The 16,144-nt window shown below is 47.8% G+C and overlaps 1 protein-coding gene across 4 annotated transcripts in view; it reads left to right on the forward strand.

Annotated features, from left to right (window-relative positions):
* NHSL2 (NHS like 2) overlaps positions 1-16,144 on the forward strand; it is a 187,293-nt gene that overhangs the window by 155,649 nt on the left and 15,500 nt on the right. For 3 of the 4 annotated variants that reach the window (XM_072626314.1, XM_072626313.1, XM_072626316.1), the window contains exons 2-5: positions 4,661-4,816; positions 7,822-7,955; positions 8,633-8,828; positions 15,587-15,718. In XM_072626314.1, coding sequence (XP_072482415.1) covers positions 4,661-4,816; positions 7,822-7,955; positions 8,633-8,828; positions 15,587-15,718 — 618 coding nt within the window. The remainder of the gene's footprint in view (positions 1-4,660; positions 4,817-7,821; positions 7,956-8,632; positions 8,829-15,586; positions 15,719-16,144) is intronic. The other variant, XM_072626315.1, reaches the window with a different exon arrangement.

A 16,144-nucleotide genomic window follows, 5' to 3' on the forward strand; every position in this document is an offset into this window, starting at 1 on the left:
CAATTAATTAGTTGAATCTCTAGGGTTCTCCAGCTAGACCATCACATAGTGTCTAAAAGTGGCCATTGTGTTGCTTCCTGGTCACTGTTTATTCCTTCCATTTGTCTTTTTTTATGGCTCTTGCTAGCATCTCTGGTGCTATGTCACATGAGAAGTGGACATCCACGCTTTATGGAAAGAGTTCCAGACTTGGAGCCAGTAGAGATCAGGTCGGATTCAAACCCTTCCCCTGATGCTTGCCACCTAGGTGATCATGGGAAAAACATTGAATTTCATTGCTGACAGCTAGGGATCTGGGGTTGCTTGGTTTGGTTTGGTTTATTTTTTTACCCCAATCTTATTGAAAAGGCCTCATGTTTTTTTCATTGTAGATAATTCTAACTCTTGGTTTCAGATACTATGCATCATATTAAGGAAAGATCCACTTATTCCTGCACTCTAAAGTTGAAGTTTGTTTTGCTCGTGACTCTACCTTCCTCTCAAGCTGCTCTCTCCCCTTTCCCTATCCCTCTCTAATCCCTGAGGAATTAAACCAAACTTTTTGTGTATGTATGTTCAAACCCCTTTTGTTCAGTTTTGCTAAGAACTTCACTCTCCCCACCCCTTCCTCCCTATTTGTACAAAGACTTCTTCCTGATTTCTTCCCCAGTGTACTCCATTTTTCCTCCCCCTTTTTCTTTCTTAAAACCATTAAAAATTAACAAAACCACCCACAATCCCTCTGTTAATCTTATTTAACTTCTGTGACCCTTGAAGACATAAGAATTTTTAAAAGACTTGTCCCTTCTCTAGGTAAAAATATAAGCACTTTACCATCTTTTAGATCAATGGTTTCAAACTCAAATAGAAACTTGTGGCATATTGAATTAGAAAACAACAAATTAACATTATCTAAGTTGCATTGTATGTTTATTTTGTTTAATATTTGCCAATTACATTTTAATCTGGTTAGAGAATATGCCTGGTTAGAAAGTTTGTCACCTCTGGTTTAGACCCTTCCAGTTATTTAAACATATTTGCCTTTTTAGGTTTGCCATAACCCCTGTATTTGAAGTTCAAAGTTTCTATTCATCTTTGGTCTTCTTATCAGTAATGTTTTAATGTCTTTTATTCCATTAAAAATCCCTTTTCACTTATAGGATTGTACTCAATCTTACAAGCTGTGCAGGCAAATTGTTCTTGGTTGTAAACCTTTATCTTTTTTGCCTTTTGAAATATCATGTTCCAAGATCTTCTCTCCTTTAAGTCATTGCTTCCAAGTCGTGTGATATTGACAGGTTCCTTGGTATTTGAATCGTTTCTTTCTGGGATTACCACCTGTCAGCAGCCTTCCTAGGCCAGGGATCCCCACCCCAAGCCCAAAGTCCCCTGCCAGATGCTGCCCTTACTAGGTAGCCTTTTGAAGCCAGAGCTCTGGTTACTGTCCCTCATCTCTGACACTCAGTACAGTCACCCCCCATAAGTTTCAGAAACATTGATGGTCAAAGCTAGAACATACAGAGGAGGAAATTGAGACCCAGAGGAAGGGAGACTTTGGATCACATGACATATGAACACAGCCTGTAAGTAGACTGATCTGCCTAACTCAGCTCGTGCTCTCTCTCAACGTAGCCCTCTTCCTTCCCTTCTCCTCTCCAAAAGAAGATAAATTTTCATGGCCAGAAGCTGCCCAGCTAACTTGGGGTACATTGGCTAGGTCCCTTCCCTTCCCTTCCCTTTCTCCCCTAAAACCTTAGACCCCATGCACTCTGAAGCCCATGGATTGAATAAAGAAGGGTCCCTGCCCAACTTCCACTTAATGGCTGTTTTTGGACCCTCCTGGCTTACGGTGAAAGTCAATAGTAACAGTTTCTCTTCCAAACAACAACCCTGAGGCGCCTGCCCCTCCCAGTGTGATTTATCTATTTTTTTCTATTCTATTGAAGGGGCCATCCCCCTGACTACTTTTTAAAGAGGCCTAGCTAACTGAATGGGCATTAGCTCACTTTAAGTGAATACCTGAAAAGACCTTAGCATAAAAGGCCAAGGCCTCCCATTGCATCCTGGGCCATCTCCAGTCATCCTGATGAATATCTTATCACTGGATCCAGATGGTTCAGGAGGAGAAAGTGAGGCTGGTGACCTTGCACTCAAAACAAAGTTAAGTGCAAGTCATGTCATCATTTCTCTGATGTCATGGTCCTCTTTGAAAATGAAGGGCAAACACAACAACCTTCTGGCTGCTTATGGTATTTTTTCCTTTCACCTGGAAGCAATGATCTTTGGCTTTGACATTCCCTGGAATTTTCATTTGGAGGTTCCTTTCAGAAGGTGACTACTGGATTCTTTCTATTTCCCCTTTGCCCTCTGTTTCAAATAAATTTGAGCAGTTTTCCTTTATGATTTTGTGAAATGTGGTATTCTTTTGCTTTTTGGTCATGGTTTTTGAGGAGTCACATGATTCTTAAAATGTCACTCCTTGACCTATTTTCCAGGTCAGTTGGTTTTTTTCTAGTATGTACCTTAAATTTTCTTCTATTTTTTCAATCTTTGATTTTTTTTCTAAAATTTCTTGTTGTCTCAGAGTCATTCAGTTGTCTTAGATCCATTCTAACTCTCAGGGACTCTTTTACTTGCACAAGCCTTTCTACTTTCTATTCTCAGTTCTTTATTATCTAGAAAGATAATAAATCTTTCCTCCAGAGCTCTTATTTCACCTATCATTTTATTTTTTTAAATCTCTTGCTCAGTTTTTTCCCAAGTATTCTCATAAGCCTTGTAGGCAACCCAGTTTTTTATTCCCCAGAGACACTGCTTATATTTGTGGTACAGTTACTTTTTTCTTCTGTGTTCACCTCATGGCTATCTCTTGTCCCATAATATTTTTTCCTAACGTCCTGTATCTTCTTGTGCTTACCCCACATCTTCATCCTCAGTTCCTAATGTGAGACTCTGGCCAGAGCTGGACTCTTAGACAAATTAGACCTGGCATGGCTCCTGTTTGTCTTGACCTCAATGTCTTTCCACTGGCTTCCCCTGCCCCTGATGTATCTTTACTCAGAGCACAGGCAGCTCCTTTAAGCCCCATCTCCTGTGTCCCATTCAGACTCACCCTGGTCAGGGTGCTACTGAGGGCTTCCATTTGCCAGAGCCTATGATGGCTTTCCTGAGGAGACCCTTATTCAAGCACATGTCTTACTGAAAGAGCTTAATGATGCTTCTCTTTGAATTTCTAGATCATTTCTCAATCATTGCTGACTTCTCTCTGACCTTTCCCACTGTCGTGTTAGCTGGAAGTCAAAAGCATGCTTTGCCAAGAAGGCCATATCAGTTTTATAAAACCTAGAGCATCACATGGAACTTTATCTGTAATAGATGCTCAACATTTGTTGAGTGGATGAAGACATGCATGGACAAATGAATGAACAGATGGATGAATCGGTAGCTAGATAGAAGGATGGAGAGGTGAACAGAGAATCCCAGAAGCTCAGAGTAGGCAGGGACTTTAGCGCCATTGAAGGTAACATAAACCTCAGACAGAATCCCCTCTTCAACATCCCAGAGTTTGCTTGAAGACCTCTAGGGAAGGGGTCTGCCTTGGCAGGTAGTGAATTTCTTCAAGTGGAAGATGCAAACATCCCTTCCATTTCATGACTCCAATTCCAAGTTCTTTTCACAACAACATCTGGCCTCTATTGGGTTTCTAGGAATGGGTTACTCTGTGTTCATGTTTATATGATAAATGTACTGGTCACTATGGAAATGTTTCCTCTATGCAAAGTATGAGTGGCTCTTTTTTTATGAGAATCACATTTTTATCCAGAAGTTCAGGACATTGATGATATATATAGCCCACCCTCCCAAGGCCTGCCTAGCCCATCTAGTCATAGCCTACTTGGCCTCTCTCCCACAGTGCATCACTTATAGTGAGTAAGGCATTAGGGGATGGGTGGAGGTGCTAATCAAAAGTAGCTTCTTCCTCACACCCACAGCCCTGCCAAAATGCCCCAAGTACTTTGTGGCCACCTCTCTAACCCACTTAGCATATTCTAGTTGAAATAAGGCTTATTTATGTACATGCTGGGCTGTTAACTCTGTGAGAGGCATCACTCTGTGCCCAGCCCATGGCTTGGTGTATTGCAGGCACTAAATGTATTGGTATATGAATGAAGGATGGTGAGCAGAACCACAACTAGGGTGGGGTAACTGGGCCTTCACCCCAGAGCTGCTGAATTTAGAGAGCTCTTTGGCAACATTTGCATTCCTTCAGCACATAGAAATGTAAAGTTTATCCCCTTGTTATCAAGAGTAATTGGTGAAAACAGGAAACTACCAGATGGCGAGCTTGAGGGGGCTCTTCCCCCTCCCTGCCCACCTCCTGCTTGCTAGCTAATGTGGTGGGATTTCTGTCTCACCCTGCTCACCCCAACTGAGGTAATGCTTTGATTCACTTTTCCTGAGCCTGATGTTAGGTACCTGTCCTGGCTGGCAAAATCCCTAGTTATGGCTCAGAATGGATGGATGAGAGGGTGAAAACAGAATGGTTCTCCTCTCCTTGTCACAACGAGGCAGGGGAAGCTGAGGAGAGGGTCCTGGGTTCTCTCTCCTTTGCTCATCACGTGGCCTCCTCACATCCTCGGCTCGGTGTCTCCAAGGCTCACTCTGTGCTCTTCCTCCCTAGCTGCCTCCAACTTGGGTCTGGAGAATAAGAAAACTGCTACCCACCCCAAGTCGTCATGGCAACAGCCAGTGAACGTGTTCCTCTCCTCCAGCCGGCCCCCAGGTGTGGAGGAGCTGCATCAGGAAGCTCAGCTTAATCTCCAGAGCTTACTGCAAGGTACCCTGCTCTATGAGGGGAAGGGCTCTGGGGGAAGGGCCCCCAGGAGGGAGGAAATGGAGGCAGCCAGAGGTTGCAGGTCATCATGCAGATTTCAGCAGCTAGGCCACACTTTGTGGAGTTCTGTGTCCCTGGTGCTTGGAGGCAGCAGCACTGGTGTTGAGAGGTGGGATCAGTGGCTGGTATGCACTGACTGGATGCTCGGCAGCGTTTTGCTCCTTCAGATATGGGGATGGAAGCAAGGTGATGAGGACCCAAGCCTCTGCTTCTCTCTCTCTCTCTCTCTCTCTCTCTCTCTCTCTCTCTCTCTCTCTCTCTTTCTTTCTCTCTCTCTCTCTCAGACCTCTCAGGCTCCACACATGCTCCTGGCTTGGCAGAGGGGCACTTTGGAGAGGTTGTGCAGATTAGGGGGAAAGAGGACCACCAGCATTTCTGGCATTTCATGTCTGGGAAGGCTTGGCTGTGGTGAGTGAGAAGAACCACAGACCCAGGCTAGTCAGGAGGGACCTGGGTTCTAATCCTGACTCCAGTACTTAGTGAGCAAATCAGTGAATTCCTCTGAGCCAGTTCCTGCATTGCCAAAATGTAAAGCAGGGAAGCTGGGAGTCAGGATGATTTCAGGCGGGGGGAAGGTCTCTCACTCTGTGCTCAGCTCTGCTGCCTCCTCCCAGGCTGCATGGAGGAGAACATTCCCCCAGCCCCCAGATCTCTGCTGAGCTCGTTCTGGGCACCCACTTGAGATGCCGCCACACTGACACCCGTGAATAGTGCTTGTTATTGCTGCTACCTCCTCTCCTCCTCTTCTGGGGTCTTTGTTGCTATGGCAACCCTATCTGGAATTTTCATCTTCCAAGGCACACCACTACCACTACACTCATGGATTGCTGTTATTCTGGGTGCCCTAGGCCTAGGACACAGGACAGTAGGTGGTGTGACAAGGAGACTCAGCCCCTGCCCACTTCCAGCCTCAAAGGAATGATGCTGATTTTCCTTATTCCAACTCTGCCCCCAAAGACCTCCCGACAGTCACGTTGCTTCCCCCCACTTCTTGTGCTCTCAGGCCACCCTGTACACTCCTCAAAGCCTGCTAAGGAGAAACTGTAACTGGTCCAGCTTTCATTCCTCCTAGTCCCTAATGGGGGCTTCTCCATCCCTGTCAGTGGGGGTGCCTCCCTTTCTCTTGTACACATTCTCTGTCTTCTAGTCTAAAATGACTTCCTCCTTGGACCATCCACCCCTCCCTCTTTCTTCTTCCAGCTCAAGCTGATCTCCTGTCCTCTAAGAAGCCTCTGGTGACTCACCCTCTTTGCTTTGCTTTGCATTCCTTCTACATACACACATGCAAACATCTGTGTGTATATGTATACATCCATTTAAACATCTGTGGAGAGCCAGTAGTCTGTGTTATGAGCCCCTCAAGCTTTGTCACTGTTCCTGAGTTGGTTCGGTCCTTTGTGCATGTCTGACTTGTTCCCCCAACCAAACCATGATGGGGACTGGGTGTTCTACCTGGGTTTTCCCCAAAGTGTGGTGTTTGACCTACTCACGGTAAGTGTATGATGAAGTCCTATTAAAGGGAGGAGAGGGTGGTGGACTGGACTATCTGGGCATCTCTCCCAATGGGCACAGAGAGTGCAGAGCCAAGTTTGCCAACGTGTGGCAGCACACATGGCCTGGTCTCATCTGGGGATGGCTCAAGCCCATCTGCCCCTAGTAGAATGGGGCTACTCCCATGTAAGACACAGTAGAAAGAGCATGTGCTTTGTCCTTAGTGGTCCTGGGTTCAAATGCTGACTCTGCTATGCTTCTGTTGGTGTGCGTTGGAGTTCGTCCCTTCTTTGGGAACCTCACTTTTCTCCTGTAGAGTAAATGAGGCAGCTTAGGGGCTCAGTAGATGGAGTTCTTCGAAATCGAAGGGCAAACACAATCCAGGCCTGGAGTCAGGAAGGCCTGAGTTCAAATCCAGCCTCAGGAATTTACTAGCTGTGTGACCCTGGGCAAGTCACTTCACCTCTGTTTGCCTCAGCTTATTGGAGAAGGAAATAACAAACCACTCCAGTACCTTTGCCAAGAAAACCTCATACAAAGTCAACTGAAATGACTTAACAAGAATAAACGTCCTCAGAGGCCTCTTCCAGCTCTAAATCTCAGAGCCTGGGTCAGCATTCACCAGATGTTAGGAACCCTCTCCCCCTCCTCTTGCCCCTGGCCAGGGCATTTGAATCCCAAAAGGGCCCCTGAAATGACCCTTTTCTTCCTCCTTCTCCTCTCTGGCCCCATGGCACCCTCAAGTGAGAGAATGGGCCAGAAGCGAATTCTGAAGACAGAGGTATAGCCTCCATGATGGGCTGTTCCTTGAGTGAAACCCTATGTCCCAGGGCACCAAACCTAGAGGCTACTGACAAAGGCTCCTTCACATCAATAGCTTAGAAACAACCACTGGGTAGCACCCAGTAAGCCAAACTAATTTGTTAAAATAGAAAACTGCCTGATAGAAGGGGATGACTTTCTTCCTTCCCTGTCCATATCCTGGGGTTTCTGTCTCCTCATGACAACCTCCCCTACCTCGAGCCAAGTGTGCTGGGCAGGCCATTTCCCCAAGCCCCATTCATGGTACCCACGCCAGCTCAGGGAGGAGTCCCAAAGAAATCGGGAGGCCAAGCTGCCAAGTCAGCTGCCAAGGGTTTAGGCCAGGATGATGCCCAGGATCCCACTCCTGCCTCTGCTACTTTCAGAGTAAATGGACACCAGGAGCCTGGACCAGAGCTTGGATCAGAGGGCTCATGAATTGAGGACTACAAGTGACTTCAGGGTTTTGTAGCTGAAGAAACTAAGGCCCTGAGAGGGGCAGTGACTTGCCCAGGGTCCCATGACCAAGAAGTGGCAGGGCTGGGATTGGAAGCCAGGAGCACCAAGTTGGCACTTTCCACTGCCCATGCTGACAGCAGCCCGGACCGTTGGACCTAATTCCTGTACTCCTCGTCCTCATGCCTTGTCTTTTTCAGAAGAGTACGAGGAACAGTACTCGGAGGCCAGGCTTTCTGGGCAGACCTTCCGTACCCTAGGCCCAGACGAGCCCCCGGAGCCCACTCTCAGCCCAAGGCCACAGTCTGCTAAGCGCCTGGAATTTGTGTTGATGGTGAGTTTCAGCTCTCTTTCACTGGCAAGGGCCAGGGTAGGCAGGCCCCCAGAGCAGGGTTCTTCTAATTAGGGAATAATCTATGGACAGAAGCCCTTAGCCACCTCTATTCTCCCAGCCTTCTAGGGAAGAGCAAAGAGCCCTGGCATGTGTGTCTTCTGCTGTCACCTTTCTGTCTTCTGTTCATGATGAGGCCAAGTCTCAGCCTTAGAGGCTGTGCCTGCCCTCAGGGCTGAGGACAGAGCTGAGTATCATCAGGGCCTGTAGCTTGGACAGCTCCCAGGGAAAGGGCACAATCAGCCACCAGCGTCTGCTTGTTGAGAGGCACCATGGTGGAGTAGGGATATTGTACAGGATGCAGTATCAAGAAGACCTGGGTTCAAATCTCACCTCAGACATTGACTAGCTGTGTGACCCTGGGCAAGTCACTGTTCCTTTCTGGGCATCAACCTCCTCATCTGTATAAGGAGGAGATTGGATTTGGTGACTTCTTAGATTCGTTCCAGCTCTAAGCTAGGATTCGTAATAGTCCTCTCCTCCTTCCTTCACTTTAATGGTTCCTCCAGAAAGCCTCAGACTCCTTGCCCGAAGAACAAGCAGTCCGACATCCTCTGGGGGCTGTTTCCTCCTCCAGTCAGACTCCATTATCCTATTCCCATTGGTCTTTTTCCTGATAGCCCACAAGCCGAAGAGGGAATGGAGACAAGAGTACCAGCCAGGGTGTGAGGCCTCCTGAGTCCTCCCTGAGCCTGCCTGCTTCTCCAGACAAGCAAAACGCCTGGAGTAGACCCTTCCCTCTGCCCGTCCTGGAGGAGAGGAGGTGGCATCCCTCGTGTTCCACCCAAGGCAGCATCGTGCCCATCAATGTCTCTGGTAGAGTTTCCTGGGGACCCCTCTGTCTTTTGCCCTGTGTGCCCACTGCGTACAGCTGAGCCTACAGGGGAGGGGATAGCACCTTCTTGACTGATTGGTACAGCTTAGTGCTCACAGCTGGGGGTGGAAGGGTGGTTATGCTTCCAGCCCAGAAGCCTGACTGCACTGCCGTACCCCTCCAGGTCAGCCAGTGGCTGAACAACTGGAACTTTGCCGCAGAAAAACACCCAAATGATCTAAGAACCTGTGTCCTCCTTGGAGAATAGAAAGGAACTTTTAAGTTATACCAACTTCCTGGGGTTTGTTTTCTTTCAATGTAAGTCTTCGTGGGGCAACAGATATCTCCTACTAGCCCTGGAAGGAGGACATTTGCCACTCAGTGATAGCCAAAGGGTAGCAAGTCTCTGGGCCACGGCCCTGCCAGAGTGGAGTCAGGTCTTAGACTCAGATGGCAGGGGCCATGACCTTCCTCCTGAGGTGCAGACCCTGGAGCCTGACTCCATTTCCCGAGCCACTTTCTATCTTTTCCAGGCTTGACGTCCCCAGTCCCTTCAATCCCCATTATGCATCTTGGGCTTCCTGCTCTGAATGTTCACTAGCTTGTCGATGGCTTTCCCCCAGAACTGTGGTGTGACCTCTCTAGGCCTGGACTCCTGGCCTCTTGTTGCAGCCTAAACTAATGCTGTTGGTTAGCTTTTTAGGCCATCATATCACACCATGGCCTCAGTTTGAGTTTGCAGTCCACTAAGAAGCCAAGCTGTTGTTCACGTGTCCTGGCATCTAGTCAAGCCTCCCCTCTTCTCTACTTGGGGAAAAGATTTTTGACCCCAGGTGAGATAGGGTTTAACTAGGATTTTATCCCTCACTAGGGATCTTCAAGCCAAGGATGAAGGCTTGAGGGGATGGTAGGGTGGAATAGGTGGCCTTTGAGGCCCCTTCTGATCCTGTGATTCTGTGGGATTAGGGTAAAGGGATGGCAGTGGCCTAGGAGAATGGAGTGGCAGGGCCAAGTTTGGGGTCAAGTAGAGCTCAGTCCCTTTCTTAGTGCTTAATGTCCTAGGGTTAGTGGAACTGTGAGGACAGTGCCATTCTGAGGGTGGGGAGAAAAGAGGGCAGAGTCAGGGGCACTCACTGGGTGAGGACTGGGGCAAGACCATAGGAAAAGGGCCCTTGGTAGCAGTGAAGTCACCCTCCCTGAACAGGGGGCCAGTTCAAATGACTGCCCAGATCTGTGGGCTGCTGGTGACAGAGAGAAATCAGGGAGGAAATAGGGAGGGTGGCTATCTCAGGAGAACCCAAACAACCCCGCCTGATTGAGACGGACGAGGGAATGTTTACAGGCTTTCTTTCCAAACTGAGATCTTGCCATCTGTAATATTGTCCCTTGTTTTCTCCCACGGAGCCACATCATTCTGCTAATGTGGTCTTGTCTCCAACACATGTCGTCACTATTCTGAACGAGGCAGTCGGCATCTTCAGTTACCACCTTGGTTCGCCTGATGTTATGTTCAGCTCATCTGTTTTGGTTTGGTGGAAGGTGAATATTAGGAAAGAAATTGAAAGTGCTGCTGCTATCCACTGCCAAATACAGCAAGCATTCATTTCAATGAATATAAAGACAGACTTGGGTTCCAAAAAATCTCCTTCAAAACATAGGGTAGTAGGGTGGGTAGTGTAGCGGAGAAGTAGCCAGAGGCTTTAGGAGGCTCCAAGCTCAGCATTACATGATGGCCAGGGAAGCCAATGTCATCTTTGGCTACAAGAGATGAGGCATTCAGAACTGGGGAGGTGGGCGGCTGACCTTCCATGCTCTGCCCTGGTCAGCCACGTCTAGGATATGGGGCTCAATTCTTGGGACCACAGTGTAGCAAGGACAATGAGGAGCTGGAGAGAATCCAAAGGAGTGGGAACAGAATGGTGAAGAGCTTTGAGCTTACACTTTAGGAATATCTAGAGTTGAAGGAACTGGGCAAGAGAAGACTCAAGGAGGTGGAGCTGCTGGGTAGAAGACAGAATGGCCTGAGAGAGCAGAACGAAGAGCCCTGGGGAGGGGATGGGCAAGGAGTCAAATTCCAGGTTGATATAAGATGACTTGCTAACAACTGGAACTGTCCCAGAGTGGGAAAGGGGTACCTCAAGAGGTGGTGGCTTTTCCCTCCCTATGGGCCTTCAGGTAGAGGCAGGATGCCCATGTCTTATCATGGACATTCTTCTTCAGGTCCATGTGCCTCTGCATAACCTCAGTGGGCCCCTCAAACTCTGAGAGTCTAGGATTGGGAAGCCATGCACAGTGATGAAAGTGGTACAGGTCTTTATATGACATGATAGATAAGAAAAATACATAGCAAACAATGACAACACCGAATGGGGATTCAGGCCTGGCTGGGGCACCAGAGAAGGCCTCATGGCACAGACAAGGGGGCATCGGAACTGAGCCTTGAAGTATGGCTAAGATTTCAACAAGCAGAAATGGAAGGGAGGGCATTTCAGGCACAGGGACCTAAATAAGCAAGAGGGTATCAGGAAAACCCAAGGCATTTTGGGGAAAAGATGAATAGTGCAGGTTGGCTACAGTGACAGGTTCCTGCAGGGGACTGGTGGGAGGAAGAAATGCTTCAAAGGTTATAGTTAAGTATGAACTTCCATTTATTCTGTAGGCAATGGGGAATCCTTCACTGAAGAGCTTTTAGCCAGGAAATGATGTGATCCAAGCAGTGACTCAGTGAGATGGATCTAGCAGTGTGTGCAAGATAGATTGGAGCCAGGACGACCTGGAGACAGAGACCCCGGCAAGAGTGCCACTTCAGTAGTTTAGCAATGATGGGCTAGAGTAGTGCTGAGGGGAGAGACATTGTGGAAGAAAGACATGCAGGGATTTGGCAGCCAACTAGGTGGGAATAGGAAGGAAGAATCCAAGATTCCTTGGAACTATTATACCTGGGTAATGGTGGCACTCTACAATCAAGGCGATTCAAGTTTGGGGCTTGGTTTACTGCTTATAAATGAGCATCAGAGGGTGAAGAAGGCCAGAGACAGAAACTGACATAGCCGGCTATAGAGTTCAAGCTGGGAAAGGAGAATTTGAGTCTGGGAGACTAGAAACGAGACCTGAGCAGCTAGAGGTCACCATGATGGTGAAGAGCAGTGCTTAAGTAAAGGTGGATAATTCAGGGGCCATGGCTGGAGAGTGGAAGCTTGAGAAATGAATTAAATGAAAGAATAGATCCAGCATGAGATAAGAGAATCCAGAAAGTTTCTGGTGAAGCTAGGGAGTGTTAAGACTTGGTCCTCATAACTAGCTACTCCCCAGTTCCTCCCTTTCCCTACCCCAGACCATCTTCCCCCAAATTAACTCCCAAAGAGGATATAATCTCAGGCTCTATGGAGCAAGCTGAGGGGGCTGATAATCCCATGGTACCATGTCCTGATCAGACCCCATCTGGAATAGCATCCAAGTTCTGGCCATTGATGAGCATTCAGTGAGGGGTAACCTAGAGAGCATACCATTGGAGCATTAGTTGGAGAAACTGAGGATGTTTACCCTAGAGAAGAGAAGTTTTGGAACAAGGAAGGGAAGGTTATCACTGTTGGCAAATATCTGAAGGGTTGTGTCAGCAAGAGAGACTAGACATATTCCACTTGGCCTCTGAGGGAAGATCTAGGAGCAACCCCTAACAATGGGTACCTTCCCAAATTTGAGATCTCCCTCTTACTAACAGCGTCGGGCAAAGTATGGAGGGTCACTTTTTCACCATGTTGGGTCTTCAGCTTCAAGAAGGGGCTAGCCTAGATGGGCCTGTGATTCTCTGACCTAAGAAAGACTCAATACAACTCACTGAGACTTAAGCCCCCAGGGGCCCTCTTCTGGGCCCAGAATTTGACAAGAGCCAGTTCATTCAAATGTGAGCTGGTTAACTCTTTGAATGCTTTTGTTATAAAGAACTCCACCTCCTCTAAAGGATCCAGTTTCAGGCAAGCAGGAACAACAATTTTTAAAAGGGAGGTGGGAGGAAAGGGAGGCAGCCTTTAGCTCTCCTTGAGCTGTTATTTTGGGAAGTGGCAGGAATCCAACTTTTCAAGTTTGCTTAACAAAACAGCTCAGACCCTTAAGTATTTTCTCGGGCTGTGTCAGATGAATTCTTCATATAGCTACAGAATGCTCCACAATCCTGAGGATATCCCTTTAAGTCACTTTAGTGAGTTTAATGTAACAAGGTGTCTCTGTAAGATAACGAGACTGTCCTCAAACACAACAGGCCTGTGACATCCATGGGAGTCTTCTCCCCTCCAGGAGTGGCCATCTTAGCAGAGACTCTTCTTTCTCCCAATAAGACAATGCTGGGAGTGTCAATTGGGAATTGGCCTTCGGAGCCTTCCCTTCCCAAGACACCTATGTGCCACCACTTGTCAGGATGCCAGCGAGGTCAACTTGGCCTGCCTGTGTTAGGGTCTCTGGGTCACTCTGTGCCTAACACAGTGCCTGGCACATAGTAGGTGCTTAGTAAAACTTTATTGATTGTTTCTGAGCTTGGGTGCTTTGGTGCCATTTCTTTTTTTGAATGCTATCACATCTGTACCGATTGTCTTTCTTGCTTGTGGCTGCTTGCTCTTGTATCTAGCCTGCAAGGTATGTGTTCAAGCCAATTTTTCCCTTCCCCTCCTTTGTCATTTAATTAGATTTGTAAGACATAGGGCAAATGCATTCCTCGGTGAGTCATTGCTTCTTGTCTCTTCTTGGCTCAGAGAGTGTCCTGTGAGCCTGAATCCCTTTCTCTTCTGCCCTCCGACCCCTTGACACACATCTGAGTTCCCCTCTGCCTCTCCTTTGTTTTTACTTCTTATTCCATTTTCTTATGGGTGTTTTATCCTTCCCGATGACCAGGAGGTTCAGGAGGTATTCCCGAAACTCCTTCCTTTGGAGGGACATCGGACTCCCCGTGAGCATACACAGCAGTTACTTGGCTGTGGCAGAATGGATGGAAGATTCTCGGTACCATCCCCTTTCCCTTCCTGCATATTGGAAGTGAGGCCCAGCCCTCAGGTCTCTGTGTTTATGACCATAGCTCTGGTGGCCCTCTAAAGCTATTTCCCAGACAGAGTATTGGGATACTTAGTTTATGGCAAAGGGGTCCTGGATTTGTCATGATGTCCCGAGTTTCTTCTCTTTTTCTAATGCAAAAGTCCTGTTTCTTTCCAAGCTCTTCGTAACCTGGCCCCTCAGGCACTCTGTGATCATATAACACTGGCCTCCCTGCGGTTCCTCACAACTCTCCATTTGCTGCAGTCCCCTGTGTCCTTCATCGTCTCGCCTTTCCCAGTCTCCCTTAATCTCAGTGCCTTCCTCCTGAGACTACCTCCCATTTACCCTATCTATAACTTATTTATATCTACTTATTTGCATGCTCTCTCCCCCTTTAGACTGGGAGCTCTTTGAGGGCCATGACTGTCTTTTGCCCTTCTTTGTATCCTAGAGCTTAGCATGGTGTCTGACACTGCTACTTAATAAATGTTTGTTGACTAACTAACGGATGCATGGCCTGAAGAGTAGAGGATGAACGGAATGATGACCATAGCATAAGAGAGATTGAGAGGAAACAGCAAATGAGGCCTGGGCATTCTACTTCCCAGCATTCATTACCATGTCACAGACTGAAACACTGGGAAATCCTACCCTGAGGCAACAGTAATGAGGTTTAGTGGTGCTCAGGACCCCAAAATACCAACATGTTGGGTCCTGCTCAAATGAATTTGATTCAAGCCTTCTTAAAGCCAAAGAAAACATAGTTTATTAAAGATTCGCTCTACTGGGTTGACTCTCAAGGAGCCTAAGCATTTGTAATGCTTGTATTCACAAGCCAGCCAGATAGAATCCCAGCTAGACAGAGCCTGAGCTGGATTGAATCTGAGCGCCTTCATGGAGGCAAGATGGAACTTAAATACAGAAATGACTGTAGGAGGGATCTGGGGTGGTCTGGTAGTCTAGGGTGATGAGAGGAGGGGTTTAGGGAGGGTCTTGAGGAGAAGTCCAAGGAGGCCCTCAATGGGACTGGGGTGACTGGTCAAAGGTTGGAAACAGCTGGAGGCAATCAGGAGATATCAGACAATGGGGGGCCTGGGCCAGAAGCAGGTGTCTCCAGGTCACCTGAGGTCCCAAGGATGGTCTCCATAGATCAAACCCAGGGAGGATCCTGGGTAGTGGCCGGTAATAGGATCAAAGGGAGGAATATCAAAAGAATGCTAAATAGAAGATAGGGAGTGTCTGGACTGGGAGAAATGGAAGGGGAATCCAAGGAACCCCCCCACAGCCAGACTTTCTGGGGGCCCTTCAGATAATGGGACAAAAGCCTACCTAAAGGAAGGGGAAAAGGTCTTGGCTTGGACTTGTACCCCATCAACAGGAACTAGTGGTCACTGGCTAAATAGCAGTTAAGAGGGATAAAACCCTAACCCCAGTGGTTATAAGACAGAAACTCAAGCTGCCTTCTGAGTAAGGACCAGCTTCCTTGATGGGGGTCACTCCACATGGCACAGTCAGAAAAGCCCTTTCTGTCTCAGCACCCCCTAAAACACAGAAAGAAACCAGGCTATGGCCAAGGAAGTCAAGGGGGTTGGGGGAGCAGGGCCAGTTTGGGAAGAGGGGAGAAAGGGTACCGCCCACACTCATTGCTGCTCCCATCTCTTTACTCTGCTTCCATCTGATGTCCATTGTGCTTTTGAAGGAAACCAAGACGCACTCAGTGTGTTTCTTTTGTCTACAGGACAGCAGTTTGATAAACACGCGAGTTTGCGACACTCCTTGTTTAACACAGAGACCGCAGTGAACCCCAAGTCCACCCTGAGGCGGCGACGGACCATTATTGGCTTTCCTCACCTCTCCTTGAGAGACCAAGGTGATCTCTCCAGTGGCCCTGTGCTCCAAACATCCCTACAGAGCCCTCCTTGCCTTCATCCTCCCTTGCCATGCCTAGCTCCCTGGGGCTGGAAGGCCATGATGGGGAGCAGACCGTGATAAAAAATGGCCAAGGGAGCAGTGGGAGCAGGGAAATATTGGAATATTGGCCACTCTTGAATAGTCCAGAGGTGGAAGCAGGCAAGGTCTCTTCTCCCCAGCAGCAAATGCACTTGAGGACAGAGGCCAGGGCCCCCAGCCCTTGGTGGAATTTTCATCAGCAATTCTTCCTGGAAAAGCCCTGGCTCAAGTATGAGAATGCTTTTGGGGACTGATCTAACTTGATCTTAAACAGGGATGTTCTCATTTCTTTCTACTTAATTGGAAAAATGACAGCATCATGATGATATAATGAAAAGAGGACTGG

The sequence above is a fragment of the Notamacropus eugenii genome, chromosome X (genome assembly GCF_028372415.1).
Source record: "Notamacropus eugenii isolate mMacEug1 chromosome X, mMacEug1.pri_v2, whole genome shotgun sequence".
NCBI lineage: Eukaryota > Metazoa > Chordata > Mammalia > Diprotodontia > Macropodidae > Notamacropus > Notamacropus eugenii.